General features: G+C 58.0%; 1 protein-coding gene across 16 annotated transcripts in view; it reads left to right on the top strand.

The window, feature by feature from the left end:
- The window catches only part of LOC133751207 (kinesin light chain 1), a 98,762-nt gene that overhangs the window by 70,835 nt on the left and 2,788 nt on the right, over window positions 1–25,139 (top strand). For 4 of the 16 annotated variants that reach the window (XM_062181071.1, XM_062181083.1, XM_062181084.1 and 1 more), the window contains 12 exons: window positions 924–1,011; window positions 1,562–1,663; window positions 4,778–4,951; window positions 5,087–5,186; window positions 8,198–8,247; window positions 8,334–8,401; window positions 12,031–12,139; window positions 13,698–13,859; window positions 19,689–19,819; window positions 22,821–22,887; window positions 23,720–23,857; window positions 24,002–24,074. In XM_062181071.1, the coding sequence (XP_062037055.1) occupies window positions 924–1,011; window positions 1,562–1,663; window positions 4,778–4,951; window positions 5,087–5,186; window positions 8,198–8,247; window positions 8,334–8,401; window positions 12,031–12,139; window positions 13,698–13,859; window positions 19,689–19,819; window positions 22,821–22,887; window positions 23,720–23,824 (1,156 nt within the window). In that variant the 3' untranslated portion in view covers window positions 23,825–23,857; window positions 24,002–24,074. Of the gene's footprint in view, window positions 1–923; window positions 1,012–1,561; window positions 1,664–4,777; window positions 4,952–5,086; window positions 5,187–8,197; window positions 8,248–8,333; window positions 8,402–12,030; window positions 12,140–13,697; window positions 13,860–18,095; window positions 18,145–18,628; window positions 19,668–19,688; window positions 19,820–21,782; window positions 21,814–22,820; window positions 22,888–23,719; window positions 23,858–24,001; window positions 24,075–25,139 lie in introns of those variants that run through there. The other 12 variants (XM_062181072.1, XR_009864786.1, XM_062181073.1 and 9 more) reach the window with 12 other exon arrangements.

The raw sequence follows: 25,139 nt of genomic DNA, 5'->3' as shown, positions 1-25,139 counted from the left end.
GGCTGGAACTGTGCTGATCAGAAGCCAGGAGCCAGGAGCTTCCTCCAGGTCTCCCACGTGGGTGCAGGGGCCCAAGGACTTGGGCCATCTTCCACTGCTTTCCCAGGCCACAGCAGAGAGCTGGATTGGAAGTGGAGCAGCCGGGACCAGAATCAGCACCCATATGGGATGCCGGCACTGCAGGCCAGGGCGTTAACCGCTGTGCCACAGCGCCGCCCCCTGTGTTTTTCTCTTTCTCTATCTCTCTGAAGACTTATTTATTTGAGAGGCAGAGTTACAGAGTGAGAGAGAGAGAGAGAGAGCGCTCTTCCATCTGCTCGTTCACTCTCCAAATGGCCACAACAGCCAGAGCTGTGCTGATCTGAAGCCAGGAGCCAGGAGCTTCTTCTAGGTCTCCTAGCGGGTGCAGGGGCCCAAGGACTTGGGCCATCTTCTACTGCTTTCCCAGGCCATAGCAGAGAGCTGGATTGGAAGTGGAGCAGCCAGGGCACAAACTGGCACCCATATGGTGTACACGTGGTCATTACCTGGGAGCCTGAGCTGAGTGCATTTGGTCCTGTCTGATCTCCGACACAAACTCAGCCTGCCCCACTGCCGTGCCTGCCCCGTGCCGGCAGCTGTGCCCCAGGACAGCCCTCTGCTGCTGTGCCTGCCCCGTGTCGGCAGCCCCAGGACAGCCCTACGTGAGGCCAGTGGTGCCCAGTGGTTCGGGTTGGGGGACCCAGGCGAGAAGTTTATGAGATCTGATTTTGCAGCTCACCTGTCTGCCATTGCATTTAGTGATGTCTTTCCTTGCAGTCTTCCCTCCTATACACAAGGGTGTTTTGCTTTTGTTTTGGTAGCTGCAGCTTAACTTCTATGTTCCTGGTTCTAGCATGGTTTTCAGTGATGCAGCAGCGCTCAGTGCGTGTTTTTCCATTCAGAGACCAGAACAAGTACAAGGACGCAGCCAACCTGCTCAACGACGCCTTGGCCATCCGGGAGAAGACCCTGGGCAGAGACCACCCTGCGGTTTGTATGCCTGGGTCTTCCCTTCTTCACGCATTTGATTTTCCCCAAGCACTTTTTTCTATCCAACTCATTTTAATATTGAACTCAACAGGGAAGGCTTAGGAGCCGCCTGTCCTAGCGGTGCAGGTAGGAGGCGTCTCCCAGGGCTGGTCAGCAGCTCTGCTCTGGCATTTGCCCATGCACACGCAGTCCCTTTGGAGTCACCGCTCAGTGGATCAACCACCTGTGTTCTGATTATAAATCAAAGTGCATGCACCTCTATAAATTTTTTCCTCAAGCATTTATATTTTTATTAAAATCTGTTGAGATTTGCATACAGATCTATTTTGGTTGGCTTTGTGGCTTCCAGGGGAATTAAAAACAAAAATCATGTTGCTGATGTTGATTTGTTTACTGTTAGTGTGTGTTCCGCCGTGTTGCTTGGTGTCCTCCGTTCTGTGAATTGCTGTCTCCTTGTCACTGAAGTCCTCCTGTCTGAGCACAGTGAGTGTGGTGTGTGAGTGCCCTCGTCGGGTCTGCTGCTGTTCTTAGTGGCTTTCTGTCCTGGCAGGTGGCGGCGACCCTGAACAACCTGGCTGTCCTTTACGGAAAGAGAGGGAAGTACAAGGAAGCCGAGCCGCTGTGCAAGAGAGCCCTGGAGATCAGAGAGAAGGTAGGCGGAGGGCAGCGTGCAGCATTCTGTGTTTAGAAGACATTTCAGAAAGCCTTGTTTTTTTATAAAGATTTATTTATTTATTTATTTATTTGAGAAGCTGAGTTACAGAGAGAGGGAGAGACAGAGAGAGAAGTCTTCCATCCGCTGGTTCACTCCCCAGATGGCTGCAACAGCGGGAGCTGAGCCAGTCTGAAACTAGGAGCCTGGAGCTCTCACGTGGGTACAGGAGCCCAAGGACTTGGGCCGTCCTGCTTCCCCAGGCCACAGCAGAGAGCTGGATTGGAAGTGGAGCAGTCAGACACAAAGCCAATATGGGATGTCCGCACTGCGGGTGGAGCTTAGCCTACTATACCACAGCACTGGCCCCAGGCTGAAGTCTTTTATTTATTTATTTATTTATTTGAAAGTCAGAGTTACAGAAAAGCAGAGGCAGAGAGAGAGGGGGAGAGAGAGAGAGGTCCTCTATCTGCTGGTTCACTCTCCAAATGGCTGCAACGACTGGAGCTGCGCTGATTGGGAGCCAGGAGCCAGGAGCCGCCTCTGGGTCTCTGCTGCTGCTTTCCCAGGCCATAGCAGAGAGCCAGATGGGAAGCAGAGCAGCTGGGACTCTAACCGGTGGCAGCCAGCCGGCACTGTAGGCAGCGGCTTTACCCACTACACCACAGCGCTGGCACCAGGCTTAAGTCCTGAGAAGTGACTACCGTGTTTTGTCATTACTGAGTGTTTCCTGAAAATAGCTTGTTTAATAGGATGGAAAGCCGGGAACCAGGTGGATCAGACTCACCTGAGAGGGGTGTGTGCTAGAAAGGACAGCCCTGCTGGCTGCAAGCAGGGGTCCTGACATCGCAGGTGTCATGGGGTCTGCTTGTCGGGAGGTCGTTCAGTTAGATGTAAATCCCCAAAATGTGTTCATGGGGATAGAGAATGAAACCGTTATTCTCAGAACTGAAGATGAGCTAGAGTGTGGGTGAAGTCGCATCGTGGGCATCCAGTACTCTCTGCTACCTTTGGTGGTAGCCAGGGGTCAGAGTGGAGAGTGCTTGTGCCGGCGGCTCTGTGGCTGTTCAGGAAGTTAGCAGAGTCAGCTGTCAGCTGCACAAGAAATAACCACAGGCCGGCGCCGTGGCTCACTAGGCTAATCCTCCGCCTTGCGGCGCCGGCACACCGGGTTCTAGTCCCGGTCGGGGCACCGATCCTGTCCTGGTTGCCCCTCTTCCAGGCCAGCTCTCTGCTGTGGCTAGGGAGTGCAGTGGAGGATGGCCCAAGTGCTTGGGTCTTGCACCCCATGGGAGACCAGGAGAAGCACCTGGCTCCTGCCATCGGAACAGCGCGGTGCGCCGGCCGCAGCGCGCTACCGCGGCGGCCATTGGAGGGTGAACCAACGGCAAAAGGAAGACCTTTCTCTCTGTCTCTCTCTCTCACTGTCCACTCTGCCTGTCAAAAAAAAAAAAAAAAAAAAAAAAAAAAAAAAAAAAAAAAAGAGTAACCACAGGCAGATAGCTGGGCATTGTCTGCAGTTGTTAATCAGTGACACTGAGAGATTGACCACTTAGTTTTGGCCCATAATGGCCAGGAATAGGGAGAGCAAAAACGAGAAGAAGCTCATTATAAAATTGTACAGGTGGTTTTCTTTTAATAATTTATTTGATTTATTTGAAAGAGTTGCAGAGAGGGAGAAACAGAGAAGGAGAGAGATCTTCCATCCCTGATTCACTCTCCAATGGCCGCCACAGCCCGGGCTGGGCCAGGCCAAAGCCAGGAGCCAGGAGCTCCACCCAGGTCTCTACTGCAGGAGCCCCAAGCGTTTGGACCATCTTCTGCTTTCCCAGCTAGGGAAACTGGATCAGAAGTGGAGTGGTTAGGACTCGAACCAGCATTCATGTGGGATGCTGACCTCACAGGTGGTAGCCTAACCCCCTGTGCCACAGCACAAGCCCCTGCACTGAACTTGAACTTCTGAGTTGAAAGTCCCTCAGCTTCGTAAAACCGCCCCCTGCAGTGCCGGCATCCCATGTGCCGCTTCGTGTCCTGGCTGCTCCACTTCTGATCCGGCTCTCTGCTGAGGCTTGGGAAAGCAGCGGAGAATGGCCCAAGCATTTGGGCCCCTGTCACCCATGTTGGAGACCTGGGAGAAGCTCCTGGCTGTGGTAAGGGCAGCCCGCCGCAGGGGTGAAGGGCAGGGAGGGGCAGAGAGAGGAGTTGGTGTTTATTCAGCCTTCTATGCTGGGTGTTTTTTGTTGGGGAAGAGGATACAGTGCATGCGTTCTCAGGGCTTACGCTGCAGTGAGTGGTGCTCTGGCAACAAAGAATAAGCAGGAAAGCTCGGGCGGCATTCCTGTAAGGATGGAGAACAGTGGTGATGTGCTGGTGAGGTGACTGGTGGAGGCGGGGACCTCCCCTCTGAGGCGCCCTGAAGAGAGCCCTCAGGAGGGGAGACCGTGGGCCCAGAAGCAGGCAGAGTGGTGGGTAGCAGGGTCTTCATCGCGTGCAGCTTCCTTGTCTTCAGAGCGCTGTGTCCTCACGGCTCAGGGCTGCCATGAAGGACTCGAGTCAAACAGAGCAGCCAGCGAAGACGAGCACAGTTGTCCCCTCCCCCCAGGGCCTGCAGTGTGGCCTAGCGGGTAAAACTGCCCTTACCAAGCTGGCATCCCGAGGAGCTAAAGCTGCCGCTTACCATGGCTGCTCCACTTCCACTCCTGCTCCCTGCTAATGTGCCGAAGCAGCAGGAGATGGATCAAGTTCCTGGGCCTCTGCCTCCCGTGGGAGCCCAGATGGAGTTCCAGGGCCCTGACTGAGGCCTGGGCTGGCCTAGCCTGGGCTGTCGGAGCCATCTGGGGAGTGAACCAAAGGATGAAGATCTCATTCTCTATGTCTCCCTCTCTGTGTGACTCTGTCTTTCAATAAGTAAATGGACTTTAAAGAATGAAAATGAGAGCTCAGAGGACTCTGGTGCCGTTCCTCTTACTGTGGTGCCGTGGGCGCCGTGGGAGATGTGCAGCCTGGAGGTGGAGCACAGTCACGTTTCCACTTTAGAAGGAGCCGCGGCCGGGGGTGCCCAGTGGACGGGGTGCAGAGGCGCGAGCCTGCGTTTCTGGCTGTGTTCATTCCTAGGTTTTGGGCAAGGATCACCCTGATGTCGCCAAGCAGTTGAATAACCTGGCCTTGCTGTGCCAGAACCAGGGCAAGTATGAGGAAGTGGAGTATTACTACCAGCGGGCCCTGGAGATATACCAGACGAAGCTGGGCCCCGATGACCCCAACGTGGCCAAGACGAAAAATAACCTGGTAGGTGACGGGCGGGCCGTGGCGCGGCCTGGGCTGTTCTTGCAGACTCAGCAGCCGTAGCTCCGCCCGCCCGCCCATCGGCGCGTGCGCGTTGCTGCCGTGTGAAGGACACCACACACTTTCTTTCACTTGAAGGCTTCCTGCTACCTGAAACAAGGGAAGTTCAAGCAAGCAGAAACACTGTATAAGGAGATCCTCACTCGGGCGCACGAGAGGGAGTTCGGATCTGTGGACGGTAAGACGCTCGCCTGTGGTTAACGCACTGACGTGGTGGTTTGCAGCGGGCAGTTGGTGCTAGTGAAGTCATCAGGACGTTTTCCGGGGTGGAGTGCGGTCTGGGACCACTGTGTGGCCAAGCGCCGAGTCCCGGGTTGGACGGCTGCGTGTCCTGTCCCACACAGGAGTCCGTGCTGCCTCTGCGCCTGCCTGCGGCTCCCTGCTCGTCAGCCCCGCCAGGCAGTGGTGACGGCTCAGTGACTGAGTCCCTGCCGCCCGTGGGCAGGCCTGGGCTGAGCCCTCATCCCCTGCTCTGGCCTTGCCCTGAGTTCCAGGCATGTGGGAAGGGCCGCCAAGGCCTGCCCCAGGCCGCACTGGTTCACCTGCCGGTGAGGCTCACAGCCGTTCTCTCGGTGCTAATGGCCACTGAAGACTTCAGATACGCGGCGTGCCCATGCTGCAAGATGACGCAGAGACAGGACAGTGGCCTGCCATTGCCAGCCAGGCCGTGCGTGCCATGTGGAGGCACAGCGGGGGGTTGGTTCCTTCTTTTTAAATATAGTACTCTTTTTTTATTTTAATTTTATTTTTTTATTTGACAGGTAGAGTTATAGACAGAGAGAAAGGTCTTCCTTTCGCTGGTTCACTCCCTAAATGGCTGCCATGCCATGGCCGGCGCTATGCTCATCCGAAGCCAGTAGCCAGGTGCTTCCTCCTGGTCTCCCATGCGGGTGCAGGGCCCAAGCACCTGGGCCATCCTCCACTGCCCTCCCGGGCCACAGCAGAGAGCTGGACTGGAAGAGGGGCAACCGGGACTAGAACCCGGCACCCATATGGGATGCCGGCGCTGCAGGGCGGGGATTAACCAAGTGAGCCACAGCACTGGCCCCTCTTTTTTTTTTTTTTTTAAGGCCATCCTTTTATTTATTTGAAAGAGTTACAGAGAGGTAGGGACAGAGAGAGGTCTTCCATCCACTGGTTCACTCCCCAATTGGCTACAGTGGCTGGAGCTGTGCCGATCCGAAGCCAGGAGCCAGGAGCTTCCTCCGGGTCTCCCACGTGGGTGCAGGGGCCCAAGGACTTGGGCCATCTTCCACTGCTTTCCCAGGCCATAGCAGAGAGCTGGATTGGAACAGGCGCAGCCGAGACTCGAACCAGCGCCCATAGGGGATGCCGGCACTGCAGCCAGCAGCTTTACCTGCTACGCCACAGTGCTGGCCCGGTTTTTTCTTCTCTGGGGAGTCTGTAGAAACCACTTTTGAGAAATCTTCCAAAGGTGTCTTTTTTCCTGGGTTGTTGACGGGAGCGGTCAGTCTGTCGCAGGTGTCGTGGTGCTGGGGTGTGTCGTGCAGGCCCAGCATAGCCCTCGGTGCTCAGGTCCCAGAGGGTCCGCCCTGACCTGATGCAGAGGCTTCGCTGAGCCTTGGATGTCCCCAGCCCATCCTTAATCAATGCTGCTCCTCCCAAATCCTGCTCCTGTGCTGGACGGCTTCCTTGCAGCTGGCTGGCTTCTTCCTGCTAAAAGCAGCTGTGTGCTGTTAGCTGGGCTCCAGGTAAAAGCAGTTTTTCTCATGCTTTATTCTCCGTGCGTGTTGAAGCATAGGCTGATCAGGTGCTCCTTCCTGAGGCGGGTGTTGGTGGGAGGGGTCTGTCGTGGCTCACTGTAGCCAGAGTGCATTGGGACCCAGCCGTGCCAGCTATGGGGTATATTTGTACTTGTGTTCTCACAGTGGAGCTAGTTTACAACCATTATTTAAAAAGACTTGCACTCTTTCCCTCCTAAGATGGGAGACCAGGATGAAGCTCCTGGCTCCTGGCCCAATGCTGGGTATGCAGCCAACTGGGGAGTGAAGCAGCAGATGAAATCTCTGTGACCCTCTTTCTTTCTTTTTAAATTTATTTATTTATTTGAAGTCAGAGTTACACAGAGAGAGAAGGAGAGGCAGAGAGAGAGAGAGAGAGAGAGGTCTTCTATTCACTGGTTCACTCCCCAAATGGCCTCAATGGCTGGAGCTGGGCCAGTCTGAAGCCAGGAGCCTCCTCCAGGTCTTCCACATGGGTGCAGGGGCCCAAGGACCTGGGCCATCTTCTACTGCTTTCCCAGGCCACAGCAGAGAGCTGGATCTGAAGTAGAGCAGCCGGGACTTGAACCAGTGCCCATATGGGAATCTGGTGCTACAGACCAATGACAGTAGTTGTTAAGCATTAAGTCATGTGTTAGTTACTGAACAAACAGACTAAATGTGTGCTCTCACATCACTTTGTCAGTACTGACTGATTCCATTAAAATATTTTTATTTGAAAGTCATAGTGACAGATCAAGCTCCCATCTGCTGACTCACTGCTTAGATGGCCCCCAAAAGTGGGGCTGGGCTAAGTCAAAGCCGGGAGCGAGGAACGGGTTCCCTGCATTGGCGGCAGGCACCTGGCTATTTGAGCTACCTCTGCCTCCCACAGTGCGCGTTAACTGGCAGCTGGGATGGAGCGCGAAGCTGAGACTCGGACCCAGTGCTCTGAGGGGGTGCGGGTGTCCCAGTCTTAACTGCATCTTTACCGCGCCGCCCAGAGCCAGTGCCTCCTCCCCTCTGCACCTGTTCGTTTGCGCATTCACACTGCTGGAGAGCAGCAGGACTGTGTGCCGATGGCTGATGAGGTCGCTCCTGAAGCGCGCACGGGTTTGTGCCTCTTCTGCTTTGCCCCAGCGTCTTCACCGCTCTCCGCAGACTCCCGTGCAGTGGTAGATGTTGAGGTCCGAGAGTCCCCAGTGTTAGCGGGACCCTGCGTTTAGAATGTTACATCGTGAGCTCTGGCACTGGGCGGGCTGTCCTGACTCCGTCTCCTTGTCCCTCGGCACCGTGTCTGGCCTGACAGGCTGTCTTCCAGGGCGCACTGGGTCTGTCCAGGTTGTAAGAAGCAGGGTCCAAGAAGAGTCCTACAAAGACTGCACCACGCCCCGAGTCACTGAGTCCAGCAGCTCGGTCCCCCCGTGGTTCTGTCGCGCTCCAGTTGAACGTATTTCTTCTTTCCTAGATGAAAACAAGCCCATCTGGATGCACGCCGAAGAGAGAGAGGAGTGCAAAGTAAGCTCGCGGTATTCGGAGGCGTCCTCTAAGTGCTGCACTGCGCTCAGGGGACTGCTCACCGCGCACTCTGTGTTGTCCCTTAGGGAAAGCAGAAGGACGGGGCGTCTTTCGGAGAGTATGGCGGATGGTACAAAGCCTGCAAAGTCGACAGGTGAGAAAGCCACAGGGCTCCTGGGCAGGCTGGGCAGGAAGCTCCTCGCGCCGATTGTCCGACCTTGTCCCCAGATTCCCGGTGAACGCCCACTGTCTTTGTAAAGTAGATCATCTACAGACAGAACTCGCTGTCCGTCAAGTGCGCTGGTGGACGGGAAAGCGGCTGCTGTGTAGGAAGCAGTGCGCTCGGGCAGCCCTTTCCCGGGGCACAGGTGTGACGCCGCCACGGTGCTGACGCAGGCATCCTCCCCTCACTTCCACACTGGGAGTGCGAGCCGGTGTGGCTGCCCGGTCCCTCCGTGCGCCTCCGAGCCGGTGTGGCTGCCCGGTCCCTCCGTGCCCTCCAAGCCGGTGTGGCTGCCCGGTCCCTCCGTGCGCCTCCTGTGGGGGGACCAGCCCGGCCTGCTGCCTTCTTCACTTTCCTCGTTCTTTTGACGTGGCCTGCCGGCATCTGCTCAGGAACCTGCATTCCACCCTGGGGCTCCCCACGGCACTGAGCGTGCCGCGCTGCACACGTAGACCCCGCGCTGCACACGTAGACCCCGCGCTGCACACGTAGACCCAGTGCTGCACACGTGGACCCCACGCTGCACACGTAGACCCCGTGCTGCACACGTGGACCCCGTGCTGCACACGTAGACCCTGTGCTGCACACGTAGACCCCAGTGCTGCACACGTGGACCCCGCGCTGCACACATGGACCCCGCGCTGCACACGTGGACCCAGTGCTGCACACGTGGACCCCGTTCTGCACACGTGGACCCCGTGCTGCACACGTAGACCCCAATGCTGCACACGTGGACCCCGCGCTGCACACGTGGACCCCGCGCTGCACACGTGGACCCCGTTCTGCACACGTGGACCCCGTTCTGCACACGTAGACCCCGTGCTGCACACGTGGACCCCGCGCTGCACACGTGGACCCCGCGCTGCACACGTAGACCCCGCGCTGCACACGTAGACCCCGTGCTGCACACGTGGACCCCGTGCTGCACACGTAGACCCAGTGCTGCACACGTGGACCCCACGCTGCACACGTGGACCCATCTGAATGTGCGTTGTATGCCACAGCACGTGACATCTTCGCATTTATGTCTATATTTTGAGTGTATTTTTTGAAGATTTATTTATATATTGAAAAGAGTTATAGAAGGCCGGCGCCGTGGCTCAACAGGCTAATCCTCCGCCTTGCGGCGCCGGCACACCGGGTTCTAGTCCCGGTCGGGGCACCGATCCTGTCCCGGTTGCCCCTCTTCCAGGCCAGCTCTCTGCTGTGGCCAGGGAGTGCAGTGGAGGATGGCCCAAGTGCTTGGGTCCTGCACCCCATGGGAGACCAGGAGAAGCACCTGGCTCCTGCCATCGGAACAGTGCGGTGCGCCGGCCGCAGCGCGCCTACCGCGGCGGCCATTGGAGGGTGAACCAACGGCAAAAGGAAGACCTTTCTCTCTGTCTCTCTCTCACTGTCCACTCTGCCTGTCAAAAAAAAAAAAAAAAAAAAAAAAGAAAAGAGTTATAGAGAGAGAGACAGAGACTCTTCCATTCTCTGGTTTACTTTCCAGATTGCATAATGGCTAGGACTGGGCCAGACCAAGGGCAGGAGGCTGGAGCTCCATCCAGGTCTCCCACATGGGTGCAGGGCCCCGAGCACTCGGGCCATCTTCTGCTGCTTTTTCCCAGGCACAGTAACGGGGAGCTGTATCGGAGTGTAGCAGCCCGTACTTGACCTGGTACTCATTGGGATGCCAGAGTCTAGGTGGCACCCCCTGTGCCGCAATGCTGGCCCCAACTTTGTTTGTTTCAAAGGCAGACAGAGAGAGAGACCCGTCCACTGATTCATTGCCCAAATGCTCTGAACAGCTAGGGCTGGGCCAAGCTGAAGCCATGAGCCCAGCACTCTATCTGAGTCTCCCGTATGGTGGCAGAGAGCCATCACCCACTGCTCCTGCTGCGCACGGTAACAGGAAGCTGGCACTAGGAGCAGACTGCATATCCTGGCCTGGGCATTCTGATGTGGGGTGGGCATCCCAACCAGCCAGATGCCCACCCCTATTAAATTTCTTTTTAACGATTGATTTATTTATTTGAAAGAGTTACAGAGAGGTAGAGAGAGAGAGAGAAGGCTTCCATCTGCTGGTTCACTCCCCAATTGGCCACAATGGCCGGAGGTGTGCCAAACCAGAGCTAGGAGCTCCCTTTGGGTCTCCCATGTGAGTGCAGGGGCCCAAGGACTTGGGCCGTCTTCCACTGCTTTCCCAGGCCATAGCAGAGCTGGATCAGAAGAAGAGCAGCTGGGACTCGAACTGGTGCCCGAATGGGATGCTGGCAGTGCAGGTGGGGGCCTTACCCGCTATGCTACAGCACCGCCCCTTCCATTTTTGTATATCGTCTACATATGCTTCCATTCTTAGTCATTATCTCAGAGACATGCGGATGTTTCTGTGCCTCGAGTGCCTGCCAGTAGCGGAAGCAAAGCTCTTAATGCACACGTGTGTCCTCCGGTGGGTGTGGGTTCAGCACACGTGTGTCCTCCGGTGGGTGTGGGTTCAGCACACGTGTGTCCTCCGGTGGGTGTGGGTTCAGCACACGTGTGTCCTCCAGTGGGTGTGGGTTCAGCACACGTGTGTCCTCCGGTGGGTGTGGGTTCAGCACACGTGTGTCCTCCGGTGGGTGTGGGTTCATTTCTGTGGTACCTGAGTGCAGGAATGCACCGGCCTGTCCGCAGGTGGCCTCTTGCCCGCTACATTCAGAGGGGACACCCCCGGGCGGGCTCCGGGCTGTCCCGCTCTGCCCCTTGGTGCTGCACAGAGAGAGAGGTGAGCGCTACCATGACCCCAGCACCCCTTGCTGCCCGCACACACCAGCTCTTCCTGACTGCCATGCAGAGCCGGCACAGGCACCTGTGTGGACAGTGCCAGTGGTGTGTGGCCGTGGCCAGGGCCTGGAGGAAGGAGTGTGTCCCCTGCCTCAGAGGCTGCTGTAAGCAGTGTCAGGGCTGCTTGAGCTGGACGAACTGCAGACTTCACCTCTGTAGTGGAGTGCCCAGAGCTGCAGTGGGCCCTACCCACATGTGTCCACCCTGGAGGCTGCAGTGGGTCTTACCCGCACGTGTCCACCCCGGAGACTGCAGTGGGCCCTACCCACACGTGTCCACCCCGGAGGCTGCAGTGGGCCCTACCCACACGTGTCCACCCTGGAGGCTGCAGTGGGCCCTACCCACACGTGTCCACCCTGGAGGCTGCAGTGGGCCCTACCCACACGTGTCCACCCTGGAGGCTGCAGTGGGCCCTACCCACACGTGTCCACCCTGGAGGCTGCAGTGGGCCCTACCCACACGTGTCTGCCCCCGGAGGCTGCAGTGGGCCCTACCCACACGTGTCTGCCCCCAGAGGCTGCAGTGGGTCCTACCCACACGTGTCTGCCCCCAGAGGCTGCAGTGGGTCCTACCCACATGTGTCCACCCTGGAGGCTGCAGTGGGCCCTACCCACACGTGTCTGCCCCCAGAGGCTGCAGTGGGACGTACCCTCACGTGTCCACCCTGGAGGCTGCAGGGGTCCTCTCCACACACGTCCGCAACCTTGGGGGCCCCAGGGCTGTTCCCAGGGCTGCATTGCTGTGCTTCCCTACAGCCCCACGGTCACGACCACCTTGAAGAACCTCGGAGCACTTTACAGACGTCAAGGCAAATTCGAAGCTGCAGAGACACTGGAGGAAGCTGCCATGAGGTCACGCAGACAGGTGGGTGGGTCCCCTCCGGCTCCTACTGACCTGTTCCAGCTCTGAGTTGTCGTTGCTGCTTTGCAGTTTGAACGGTAGAGGCAGAGAGAGACCTCCCACCTGCTGTTTCGCTCCCTAAATGCCTGCAGCGGCTGGGCTGGGCCAGGCCGAAGCCTGGAGCCAGGAGCTCCATCTGAGTCGCCAGCGTGGGTGCAGGCCCACCCTCTGCTGCTTTTCCAGGCGCATTAGCAGGAGCTGGATCGGAAGTAGAGCAGCCGGGACTCGAACCGATGCCTGTGCATCAGCATCGCAGGGGCGGCTTAACCCGCTCCATGCCAGTCCCTGGAACTCTGCATTTAATGATTGTTTCTTTGCATGACTTTGAAAGTTTGATTGAGAAATAGAAAATCTTGAATATTTTAGTTAGTCCAAATAAAGGTGGGTTGTTCTCAAAGACCATTAATAAGATACTGCAGCACGGGATCACTTGATTCCTCAGAATTACCCTCGGAGGGCACCACGGAGAAAGTCAAACCACAGAAGAGCCCAGGGTCGAGCCAGGGGGAGCCCGTGTGGGACGCTGGCGCTGAGGCCGCGCGCGGTTCAACCCGCTGGCACCACAGCGCCTGCCCCGGGTCCGTTGGTTGTTGGGAAGAAGAGTGTGTTATCATATCCTGATTCTGATTATCAGGCGCAGTTGAGTCACGTGGTATCCATACCCCTGTTCTCTAGGCGGTGTTTGTTACAGGTAGAACATTTCATTTATGTTACCTTTGTGTGTGTGTGTGTGTGTGTGTGTGAGAAAATAACATTTTTTATTTGTGAAATAACATTTGTATTTCAAATACCCGAACGGCACCGTGTCTACCTCTTTCCGTGCCTCGTTCTTCCCGGCCCTCCTTTGAGAGGTGGCATTGATGTCTAGATTCATGCATTCATATCTTGGGAACACAGGGATCTTCAGTATTATGAAAATAATACACGTGAATTCACAGTTCTTGCACCAAAGTAAATCTATTTTTATTTCATTTCCCCATAAAAAAGAAAAAGGTTAAGGGACAGCCCACTCAGCGGCGAAGCTGCCTGCAGGTCATTGCTGATGGTCAGTGTCAGGTGTGGAGAGATGGGCACAGGCCTGCACAGACGCCTCTGACGGCGTGTGGGCGGCCGCGGGCCGCACAGAGGGATCAGCAGCAAGCTAGGACGGCCATTGTAAACCACGTGGGACGTCGCAGGGGCTGGGAGGGGCCTGGCAGCCGGCGCCCTCATGCTGCTGCGAGTGGTGCAGCACCGTCTGGGGGACCCAGAGGGTGGAGTACGGGCTGGTCATCACTGCAGGTGGCCGTGCCCAGTGGTCTCTGCAGAGAGGTGCCGGCTGGGTCACGGTGAACTGTGTTCTCCAAGTGGATCTGCAGATGTCCAGCTCTGGGCCACTGCCGCGGGGGGCCACCCTGGAGGCCTCTCCCCTCCCCTCGGAGGAGCTGCTGTTGTCATGTGTCCCTCTGGAACTGGGGGTTCCGGTTTTCCCAGTGAAGTAAGGTGAGTGCTGATGCGTCCCGTGCTCCCCCTCCCGCCACAGGGTCTTGACAATGTTCACAAGCAGAGAGTGGCCGAGGTGCTCAACGACCCCGAGAACGTGGAGAAGCGCAGGAGCCGCGAGAGCCTCAATGCGGACGTGGTCAAGTACGAGAGCGGCCCTGACGGAGGGGAGGAAGTGAGTATGAGCGTAGAGTGGAACGGGGTAAGTACAGCGCGCGGCGCAGCCTGGCAGCGCTCGCCGGGCCTCTGTCCCTCTGTGCTAGGCAGTCGCCCGCTCTGGGATCTGCTGCTTTCGCTTCCTTAACTTGCGCTCGCTCTGTCGCGTGCTGGAGGGGCTGTTTTCTCTTTAGCAGTCGTGGGGGCTGTGTGGCTGAGTTCTGAGCACTTAATGCTGACGAGCGTCCTAGCTTTAAGCCGTCATCCGTAACCTGGCTTCACTCTAACGTGTGGCGGACAGCTACCTCGCGTCTGTAACTCGCCGTAGAGTCGCTAACTCAGTGCTGCTAACTTAGGGGCGGACGCTGCAGGTCTGCGGAATTCAGGAGGGGCCGTAGGGCAAAGCCCTGAGGTCCTGCTCCCCGTCTCTGCCTCAGCTCTGCGGGCTGTGCCGGGTGCTGACCGCTGACACAGAGTCCCCTGAGTTGGCCCAGCCCCGGTCTCTCCCGTGTGCCTCTGAGCTGTTTGTCCAGTGGTTGCCAGAGGGCCTTTAGCGAGTGGGTGGAACACACGGGCAGCTTTTGGACATGGGGTGGATGGCTTTGGCATTTTGCTCTTCCCAGGCAGGTTGAAGGCAGGATCCGCGTTTTGGAAGTTGCATTTGACAGCTTAGTTAACTACAGTAGTGGTTCTGGCCTTTCTCACCGTCTGTTGTAGTTTTTGACTGCAGCATGTTCTTTGGGATTTTCTCTAGCTGTAGCAGTGAGTGAGGAGCTGGCATTTTGTAGGAAGTGTTAGTAGCAGGTGCAGGGAGCGCTCTCCCACTGTCTACCTGGCCCCGCTTTCTTGCTTTTCCTGTGCCAAGACAGCCAGTGTCTGCTCTGAACCCCGCCCCCCCGGGCAGAGCAGCGTCCTGTCGGGTCCTGTGCCCCCGCTGCAGCCCTGCAGAGCCCCGCGCTCCTTCCTCGACCCAGGGTACGGAATGAGGTTTAGAGGAACTTTGTGGAGACATGTTCCTAGTCCACACTTATACATCACGCGAGTAAACGTGTTGAGAGGCTCGAACGAGGGCGGCGTGCGGAGGGGCGTGGGGCTCGTGGGCTGTCGCCGCAGCCCTGCACGCCTGTGCCTCCCCACCCTGGCTCCCTCTCCGACCCTGACACGTTGTGCACGAGACGTCGGGGGCTGTTTCCTGAGCAGCAGGACGGCGCCCTCGGCTGCCGTGGGCCTGCGCTCCGATCACTGAAGCCACCCAGGGCAGTGGCCGCTGACCCAACAGCGCGTGCGGGGGCGCCCGCGAGGCTGTGGTCTCTGGAGGGGCCGGCAGGCCGCGGGGCTTCCCGGAAGGGATTTTCCGGCTGTGAGGTCGTGAGGAGGCTGTGCTGCGCTCCCGAGTTCGGTCTGAGTTCTCTTGTCGACGCCTGCCCTTGTGTGTCAGAAGAGGCAGAGGTGGCAGTGCGCCTGCGCCTCTCCCTCACAGCTGGGTCAGTGCCGTGGAGGAGCCCGGGCTGCGTCCCCGTCCTGTGTGTCCGCACTGAGGTGAGACTGGCAAGTTCCTCACGCTGTTCTCGCACAGCAGAGTGCGCTGAGATGGTGGGAGTTCAAGAGCCAGTACCGCTGAGGCTGGCGCTGTGGCACAGTGGGCCAAGCCTCCACCTGCAGCGCCAGCACCCCACGTGGGCGCCGGTTCTCGTCCCAGCTGCTCCACTTCGATCCAGCTCCCTGCTATGGCCTAGGAGAGCGGTGGAGGACAGTCCAAGTGCTTGGGCCCTGTACCCATGTGGGAGACCTGGGAGAAGCCCCTGGCTCCTGGCTCTAGCCTGGCCCAGCCCTGGCTGTTGTGGCCATTTGAGGAGTGAACCAGCAATAGAAGGTCTCTCTTTCTGTCTCTCCCCCTCTCTGTGTAACTCTTTCAAATAAATAATAAAATAAATCTTAAAAGATAAATAAAAATAAAAACCAGTACCATTTCAGCTACTGATAGGTATACATCAAGATTTTTTAAAATTGGGAAATAAATTAATTGTTGAGATAGATGTTAGTGCTATGACTGGCATCTCTCTTTCTCCTTTTTAAAGATTTTATTTGAAGGGCAGAGTTAACAGAGAGAAAAAAAAACACAGAATGATTGTGTATTCCCTGGTTCACTCCCTAAATGACTGCAATGGATGAGGCTGGGCTAGGCTAGGAGCTTCTTGGGGACCCAGTGGGTGCAGGGCCCAAGCACCTGGGCCGTCTTCTACTACTTTCCCAGGGTGTTAGCAGGGTCCTGGAGAGGAAGTGGAGCAGCCGGGACTTGAACCGTCGACCACCTGGGATCCAGCACTACAGGCAGTGGCGTAACTCTCCGTGCCGCGGCGCCGGCCCACAACCATCGTCTCAGTGCAGTGCGGATTTCGAGTTTTTTTAGAGTAGTTTCATTGTTCTTGCCGGTTGACTTTATTATAATAACTTATACATTTATAATGAGAAAATACCATTTAGATTGTACCTTCTGTTGGGGTTCTGCATAAGATTTTAACCCTTTAAGAAAGGATTTTAGTGCTTTTTAAAATGTTGCAAACTTCTGGGAAACCTTGTGCCACAGTGTGGGGCAGCTCCAGACTCAGCAGAGGTGTGGGCAGGGGCTGAAGTCACTGTCAGTGTCTCCACCTCGTGCGTGCAGGGGCCCAGCGCTGGATCCAGCTGCTGCCTTCCCAGGCTCATTAGCAGGGAGCTGGATCAGAAGTGGAGCAGCCGGACTCGCTCCCAGGCTCTGAGAATGGGATGCAGGCGTCCCCAGCTCCAGATGAGCTCACTGTGCTACAGTGCTGACCTGTCTTACTAAGTCTTTATACAGTTCATTCTTCTTCTTTTTTTTTTTTAGATTTTATTTATTTGACAGGTAGAGTTACAGACAGTGAGAGGGAGAGACAGAGAGAGGGGTCTTCCTTCCGTTGGTTCACTCCCCAAATGCCCTTAATGGCTGGAGCCACCCCGATCCGAAGCCAGGAGCCAGGTGCTTCTCCTGGTCTCCCATGGGGTGCAGGGCCCAAGCACCTGGGCCATCCTCCAGTGCCCTCCTGGGCCACAGCAGAGAGCTGGCCTGGAAGAGGAGCAACTGGGACTAGAACCGGCGCTCATATGGGATGCCCGCACCACAGAAGGAGGATTAACCAAGTGAGCCATGGCACCGGCCCCCGTACAGTTAATTCTTTTCTAGAACTATTGGGGAATGAGATGATTGCAAGTTAGAAATAGATCAATTTTGATTTTTTTTAAAATTCTGAATTTAAAACTTTTTAAAGAATTTTGAAGGTGACCGAAATATATACCACAAAGAAATAAATGTGAAAGACATATATATAAAAATGTAAAAGCACCAGCTCATCAGAAATTCTGCTCTCCACGATAGTAGTTAGCACTGTGGTTTTTTGTGGTTTTTTTTTTGTTTGTTTGTTTTTTTAAGATTTATTTATTTATTTGAGAGGCAGAGTTACAGAGAGAGGGAGAGAGAGAGAGAGAGAGAGAGAGAGAGAGAGAGAGAGGTCTTCCATATGCTGGTTTACTCCCCAGATGGCCGCAATGGCCAGAGCTGAGCTGAGCTGAAGCCAGGGGCCAGGAGCTTCTTCCTGGTCTCCCATGCGGGTGCAGGGCCCAAGGACTTGGGCCATCTTTTACTGCTATCCCAGGCCACAGCAGAGAACTGGGTGGAAAGCAGCCAGGACTTGAACCGGCGCCCACATGGGATGCCGGCACTGCAGGCGGCGGCTGGGACTCAAACTGGTGCCCTTATGGGATGCTGGCCCCATAAGCGGGAGATTAGCCCACTGTGTCACAGCCCAAGTCTCACTGTGTGCATTTTTAACCAGTTGGTTGTGTGATACATTTCTGGTCAGAAAACCCACGTTAGCAACATAAATATTCTCTCACTGCAACTGACAGAGGCAGACAGGTTTTGAAAGTTCTGGAGTGGGTGGATCCCACGTGAGGTGGCGGCCAGCCTTCCTGCTGGGTCTCCGGGCCCAGGGCCTCAGGTGGCAAGAGCGGGCTGGGGCAGGAGGGTGGCCCTGCCTGCCGGGGATGCAAGCAGCTGTCAAGTGTGGCGAACAAACCAGACACAGACACGAAGTGCCTGTGTACTGTGCAGGGTTCGGGTCCGGTCCGCCAGCACCAGCACCGCCGGCAGCTAGCGGAGCTGTGTGGGCGCCAGCGTCCTTTCCAGAAGCAGCCAGAACGTGTGTTTGCTGTCCCGCAGCACTCTCGAGGCGTTGGTAACAAGTGTTATTTTTCCATTTTAAAGATGAGAAAAATGAAGCTCGGGCTGGTTAAATGACCTGCTCAGATCCATGGTGAGTCACTCGGGCGGGCGCAGGCCGGCTGCTGTGCGAGCTGGCACGCCAGGGGGCGCCACTGCCTGTGGGCCACTCCGGTCTGGAGTGGCCCCTGCATGTTCAGACGTGGATAGGCCGTGGCTCCCCAGGTTCCGAGTCTGCCACGTTAGTGTTTTAGAAGTGGGAGCCCCTCCTGGCCTCAGGGAGGACGTCGGGGTCAGGGAGCAGCGCCCACGGCTGCGGGGCCCTGGGGCTGCGCTCAGTTCGGAACCGCGGTTCTGTACGGTGGCTTAGAAGCCCGTTCCCTGAGGGGCACTGCGGCCACAAGCCCCTCCCCGAGATGCGTGCTCGGCGCGAGCCCCCGCCCAGCAGAAGCAGGCACAAGGCCACCCCAGGACCGAGGCCGTGCGGAAGAGCCCAGGCACGCTGTGCAGGGCGGCGCGGGCCGGGCTGTGCCTGTCCGGCGTGGTTTCACGTGCTCTCTCTCGTTTCTGTCTGACAGGCCTAGCCGCCCGTGTGCCTCTCCGCCATCCTGCATGCCGGGCGGCGCTCCTCCAGCTCCCTCTCTCTCCAGCGCCGCCTGCTGTCTAGCCACCTAGGATCTGTCAGACTGCACCTCTCTGACTGGCCACTCCTCTGGGTGCTGCTGTCCTCTGTGGGGTTCCTGACTCTGTAGCTTTGCCAGATCTGTTCTTAGGAGTGTAACTGTATTAATAAGCCCATTTACTTGTAATACATGCGTGTAAAAGCAGGTAGCTCCCAGTGTCACACAGGTGTCAGCCATGGCATGAGGCCCCTGCACGTGCTCCCCTCACTCAGACCCCGGGGCCCCCAGGATTTGCTGAAGTAGCGTTTGCTGTGTAGTCTTTGTGTGAAATGTTGGCAGTTCTGCTTTTCTCACTAATCTTCAAGTGCTCAGTGGTTTGTGTATTTGTGTCTTTCTAACTTCTAATAAACTCACTCCGGCTGACCTGTGTCTCGTCTGTCTGCTCCTAGCACCTGCTCTCTGGGGGCGCAGGCTGGGGAGCTTCCGGAGGTGATGGGGTTCCTGCTGTTAATCCTACTAAGTGATTCCTGCTAAGAATAAAGGTTCTGTGTACACACTGCTCACCGTGTTCTTGATTTTCATGTTCAGACAGACTGGATTGTGTTCGATTGCTAATGTCTGAAACTGTGGCCACAGCCGGGCCACCCCTTGCGGGTGTCTGGGATTTTTGGTGACCTGCACAGTGAGCAGCTGGTTAGCTCCCCAGCCACGTGTATGCTCACGTGCAGGGCAGGCATCCTGGGAGGGTGCTGACGGGCAGAGCCTCTGGGCGCCGCTTAGCCGGCCTGTGGAGGGACGTGGCCTCCGTCAGGTCTCGGTGCCACGCCCGGCGGATGCTCATGTGGTAACGACACGGGGGAGGGTCTCCCCGAAAACAGCAGTGTTAGGAGTTCTCCTTCGGGGACCCGATTCCTGCCAAGGAGCTTCTGGCCTTGAAGGTCGCGCAGCCTCGGGGCCGTGGGATTCCTGGCGCGGGGCCTGGCCGCGGCGTCACCGCTGTCGCTGTCTCTTGCAGGACGGCGGAGGATCTCTAAAGCGCAGCGGCTCCTTTACCAAACTCCGGGCTTCCATTAGGCGCAGCAGCGAGAAGCTGGTCAGGAAGCTGAAGGGCGGAAGTCCGCGCGAGAGCGAGCCCAGGAGCTCCGGGTAACTACCCCTCCCCGCCTCCGCCCGCGGCCGGCCGGGGCAGGTCGAGAGGTGGTCAGAAGCCTCCCGAGTGGCTAGACAGGAAACGCCTGGGCCTCCGGTCCTGGCCCTGCACGGGAGAGCTGTGACGTGGGGTTTCAACACGGAAGCCCACACGGTAGGGAGAAAGACGGCTTCCCACAGGAGCACCGCTCTCAGGCCTCTGCGGGAGGGGTCCCTTGCGCTGTTGAAACCCGAGGTTGCGGACGGCAGGGTCTCCAGCCGTGACGTGGACGTTGGCCGGGGAAGCCGGGAGCCCCAGCTTGCTCATTGGCACCGACTTTGTAGAGGCGATGCTCAGGCTCAGCTTTGCCAGCAGCCCCACCCCCGCCTGTCCCGGGCTGGAGACCCAGGGGCGCCGACGCGCGTGCCTTTGCCGCGGCTCGTCTGTCACTGCCTTGTCAGAGTCCTCTCGCCCACGCAGCGCCGCTGGTGACCCGGCCCCGCCCTCTCGGTGGTCTGAGAGAGTGGCCCTGCGTGGTCGGCAGGGAGCTGAGGTGTGGGGGTGCCGGAGGCCCGTCCGGGCCGCGCGGTGACTGGGGAGCCGAGACCGGTGCGCTCTTGTCTTGGAATGCTGATGGCTGTGGAACTGAAGCGACAGGTCTTGTCGGGCCGTCTGTGCGTTGGGGCTCTGGGGCTGAGGGTGCACAGAGGGGGTGACCCGCGCCCCTCCTCCACGCCTCACGGCTCTGTGACTCCTGGAGGCCCTGCTGTCTTCACGTCTTTGTTCTGGCTCTGAGTCTGAGTGTGGAGCGGGCCCTGCCCTCCCGTGACAGCCGGGGAGTTCCTGTTCCCTTGCTTTCCTCTGTCTTCACCGGGAGAACAAAACTGAACACAGCGCAGCAGCCACCGTGACCAGAGCCCTCGGTGCTGTCGGGGCTGGCACCACCCGCCTGGCATACAGATGTGGGCACCGGTTCAGACGGGCGTTTTCCGAATCGCTTAGCAAATCCGATCCCACAAAATCGAATGTTTATCAGCCGGTCCACTCGGCTCCCAATTGACCTTTCTAGCGAGTGTGGGGTCGCTCTGGCCTGGATGTCGCGGGGCCAGTGCTCGCGAGGGCAGGAGGCGCGGTGGCCGGGAGTCAGGCTGCCACTCCCACCTGCGGGGGCAGCGCTGAGCGTTCAGAACGTGACGCACCTGGATCTGGTTTGATTTCCTACTTAGTTGGTGAGCAGTTTTAGGGAAAAACTGAACAGACTTCAGCAACATCTGTGTGGGCTTTGGGGGAGCCGTTAGTGTATCCTGGTTGGGACATCTTGGGGTGAGTTTTGTCCGCTTTTGGCGCAGCTGATTGGAGGGAAACTGCCGCTCAGGAGTTGCCGCCCTCGGGGACCTTGGGAGCGCTGTGGACACGGACGCGGCCTTCGCAGCCCGGGCGGCCGTGGGAAGGCCGTCAGTGGCTACCATCCACATGCACAATGTCAAGTTTAGGTTACAGGTGATGGGCAGGCTGTTGGTAATCAAGTATTTCAAACCTCATATGGGAAAAAGATGTGAACATACATAAAATCCCTATAATTTTTTAAGTGTGTAGCCATAGGTTTGTGTTTTTTTTTTTTTTTTAAAGATTGATTTATTTATCTGAAAGGCAAAGCTTTACAGAAAGAGCTTGGTCTTCCATTCACTGGTCCATTTCCCAAACGGGGCTGGGCCAGGCTGACGTCAGGAGCCTGGAGCTATTGGGTCTCCCAAGTCGGTGGCAGAGGCCCGCCTTCGCTCTTTCCCAGACAGTCAGCAGGGAGCTGGGTTGGAAGTGGAGCAGCCGGTGCTTATACGGGATCCTTGTCACAGGTGGCAGCTTACCCACTGCGCCAGAGTGCCGCCCCAACATAGAAGTATTGGTTTTTAAGTGAAATACCAGCTCAAGTTCATTTTAATAATGATAAAATTATTGTTCTTACTTTTTTTTTTTTGACAGGCAAAGTGGACAGTGAGAGAGAGACAGAGAGAAAGGTCTTCCTTTGCCGTTGGTTCACCCCCCCAATGGCCGCTGCAGCCGGCGCACCGCGCTGATCGAAGCCAGGAGCCAGGTGCTTCTCCTGGTCTCCCATGCGGGTGCAGGGCCCAAGCACTTGGACCATCCTCCACTGCCCTCCCGGGCCACAGCAGAGAGCTGGCCTGGAAGAGGGGCAACCAGGACAGAATCCGGCGCCCCAACTGGGACTAGAACCCAGTGTGCCAGCGCCTCAGGCAGAGGATTAGTCTATTGAGCCGCAGCGCTGGCCATTCCTACTTTTTTTTTTTTTTTTTTTGAAAGAGTTACAGAGGAGAGGCAGAGAGAGAGAGAGAGAGAGAGGTCTTCCATCCACTGGTTTACTCCCCAAATGGCTGCAACAGCTGGAGCTGCGCTGATCCGAAGCCAGGAGCCAGGAGCTTCTTCTAGGTCTTCCACGTGGGTGCAGTGGCCCAAGGACTTGAGCCATCTTCTACTGCTTTCCCAGGCCATAGCAGAGAGCTGGATTGAAAGGGGAGCAGCCAGTCTCGAACTGGCGCCCATATGGGATGCCAGCGCTTCAGGCCGGGGCGTTAACCTGCTGCGCCACAGCACCGGCTGCTGTTTCTACTTTTAATATAGAAAATACATTCTGCGTTTTCACTTGAGTGCTGAGTGCCCCCAGGGCCACCCACGCCCTTCCTAAACTCACTTGGCTGCACCAGCAGGGGGCACCACAGAGCCTGCAGCCCTTAGACGGAAAGGGGAAGGACGCGGTGCTTCGGGAGAGCATCTGGCTGAGAGGTGGGCGCTGGACACGGCGGACGGCACTTCCATGTGCGGGGTGTGTAGATGTCAGAGCAAGCCAGATAGAGGCCGCCTCCACCCGTGGGCCGGTCCCCAGGACACCCAGTGGAACAGGTCACTGCGGGGCGTGAAGGGACAGCTCTGCCCGTGTCTCCTGTTGCTGCCTGACCGATGTGCTGATCTGTTTGTCCTCGCATGTCCGTGTCCGGGGCGCAGCCTGAAGCGTGCCAGTTCTCTGAGCGTTCTTAACCTGAGTGGCAAGGCCTCCGAAGACCGCGCGCAAGTAAGGAGCCTGCCCCGGGGCCGCTCTGGGCTGCACGGCTGCACGGTGGCGGCTCTGTCCTCCGGGTCTCTCCCCAGTGCGATGGCGGTCGTTGAGCATGCCTTGTCACCACGGGGAAGGGCGTGCGCGCCATGCGCAGTGAGGTCCCCGCGTGGCCAGCTGTGTTACTCACTCCTCATCTGAGTCAGCTGTCGCTCCAGCTCCATGGACACAGTGACTGGCAGGCTGTCCCCGTCAGTGTCCCCTTCCATTCTTCGGGTTGGCGCCCGTGCCCCCCCTCCGTAAAAGAATGGCGTCTGCGTTCTCATTGCTCTTCGAAGTCGAGTATGGCTGCTGCGGTGTGGCCGGGGCCGTCTGTGTCTAGAACCTGGTCCTCTTGCCCAGGTGCCTTGAGCAGACGTGCCAGCCTCAGACCGTGGCTTTTGGCAGTGGGCCTGGTGGGACATCTGTCACCACACTGGGGACACTTCTAGCTGACAAGCTATTAGGCCGTGCCGCTAGCCTGCCCTCACCGGGCCTCCCCGTGGCACCCTTGGGAGGCGGCCACCTCACATGCTGTGCCCCCAGGCCTCCAGGAAGCCTGAAGGGTGCTGGGTAGTTTGCTTTCAGCTCTCCTGGTCATGAAAGGGTTGCTGATGAGACAGTCTCTTTTAAAGATTTATTTATTTTGAACGGTTAGAGGGAGAGGCACAAAGATCGTCCATCGTGCTGGTCCCTCCCTAGAGGGCTGCAGTGGTCAGTGCTGGGCAGGCCGGAGCCTGCGCCTCATCTAGGTCTCCCGCGGGGGTGCAGGGGCCCAGACCCTCGGGCCATCCTCTGCCGTTCTTCCCAGGCCATCAGGGCGCGGCGCGGCGCGGGTGGTGGCTGCACCCCTGCCCACAGCGCCAGCCCCGAGCCTTTCAGCTTCCCACATCCTGAGGGGCTTCGGAAACTCTGAAAACCACGTCTGGACTTTGGCACCGTTGCCCAGGTGAACCTTTAATTCCCTGTTTCCACCAGCGTTTGGAAGCCCTGGAGTCTGCCCGGGGCCCAGGGCTGGGAAAGCACGCTTGCAGGCCTGCGCCCGGGCCTCGGCACCCCCTGAGTGTAATTCTCCCTCTGTTTTTTCACGCAGGAACGAAACCCTTGCCTGGCAGACTCGAGAGCTCTGAGTGCCAGCCATACCGACCTGGCCCCCTGAGGTCAGGCAGAGCTAGCTGAACCAGGAGGTGCTGGGCCCCTGCCGCCCCCGCCCCCGCAGCGGCCGGCCCCCTCGGCCAGCCCAGGGTGCACCTGCTACAGGCCCAGGCAGCCGCCCCGGAGTCTGGCTGACCTGTGGAGGCAGATGTAGTCCACGGCGGCCCTGCCCGCCCCCTTCTTGCCATGACACCGAGATGTTTAAGTTCTGACGCCATAACGGGCCGCACAGAAGAACCCAGGACTCGGCACCGTGTCCTCCGCGTTGAGTCACCTGGGCAGGAGAGCCGCCGCCGTAGGGGAAGTGGTTCCCCAGGGACCAGAGGGGCTTCTCGGCCCGGGGCTGCGGTCACCTGCCCCCCCCCCCGCCCCGCTAGTCCCCCCCCCCCAGTTTCTCTCCCTGTCGCACGCTTTATTTTTAAAAAGCTTTTCTTTACAAACAACACAGTGCACTTTGACGGGAAGTCAGGTCAACCCCGAGGCCTCCTTTAAGGTCCTGTCCCAGCAGCCGCTCGGTGAGCAGGCGTCCCCGGGGTGGGGGCGGTGCGGGACCGCTGAGCAGGGACAGGTCGGCTCTATTTTCACTTGCTAGCGTGGGTGGCCTCAGCCTGACAGGTGTTGTCACGCAAGGCCGTTCTTCAGAATGTCGGTGCTGGGTGAGGAGATGGCTCTGGGCAGAAGGCTGAGCCTCCCATGTAGGACTCCTAGAGGGGTTCTGGGAGCTCTCCCCACCAGGAGCCCTGCCTGCCCCGCCGGTACCGTGGTGCTCCCACCCCACGCTGCCGCTGCCCGCGTTTGGGAAGCGCACCCGGTGCTGCTGTGGGATGTGGCTCCGGAGCCCTGGGCGCAGACAGGCCTGGGCAGTGGCCCTTGGGTGTCCTGCTGGGGCTGTGCTGGGGGCCGAGGGCTCCGCAGGCCTGGTCGTGAGGAAGGGGGCTTCGTGCTTCAGGCCGCGGCAGCTCTGGGCGCCGCAGGGTGCGCCGCAGGGTGGTTGTTGAACTCACAGCACCGCACCGGCTACAGCCAGTTTGCAGTTCCCGGGAGAGGCGTGCTGAGGGCCCCACGCGGGGCCCGGC

The sequence above is a fragment of the Lepus europaeus genome, chromosome 22 (assembly GCF_033115175.1).
Source record: "Lepus europaeus isolate LE1 chromosome 22, mLepTim1.pri, whole genome shotgun sequence".
NCBI lineage: Eukaryota > Metazoa > Chordata > Mammalia > Lagomorpha > Leporidae > Lepus > Lepus europaeus.
Note: the sequence above shows the minus strand (reverse complement) of the source record. Positions and strands in the feature narration are given on the sequence as shown.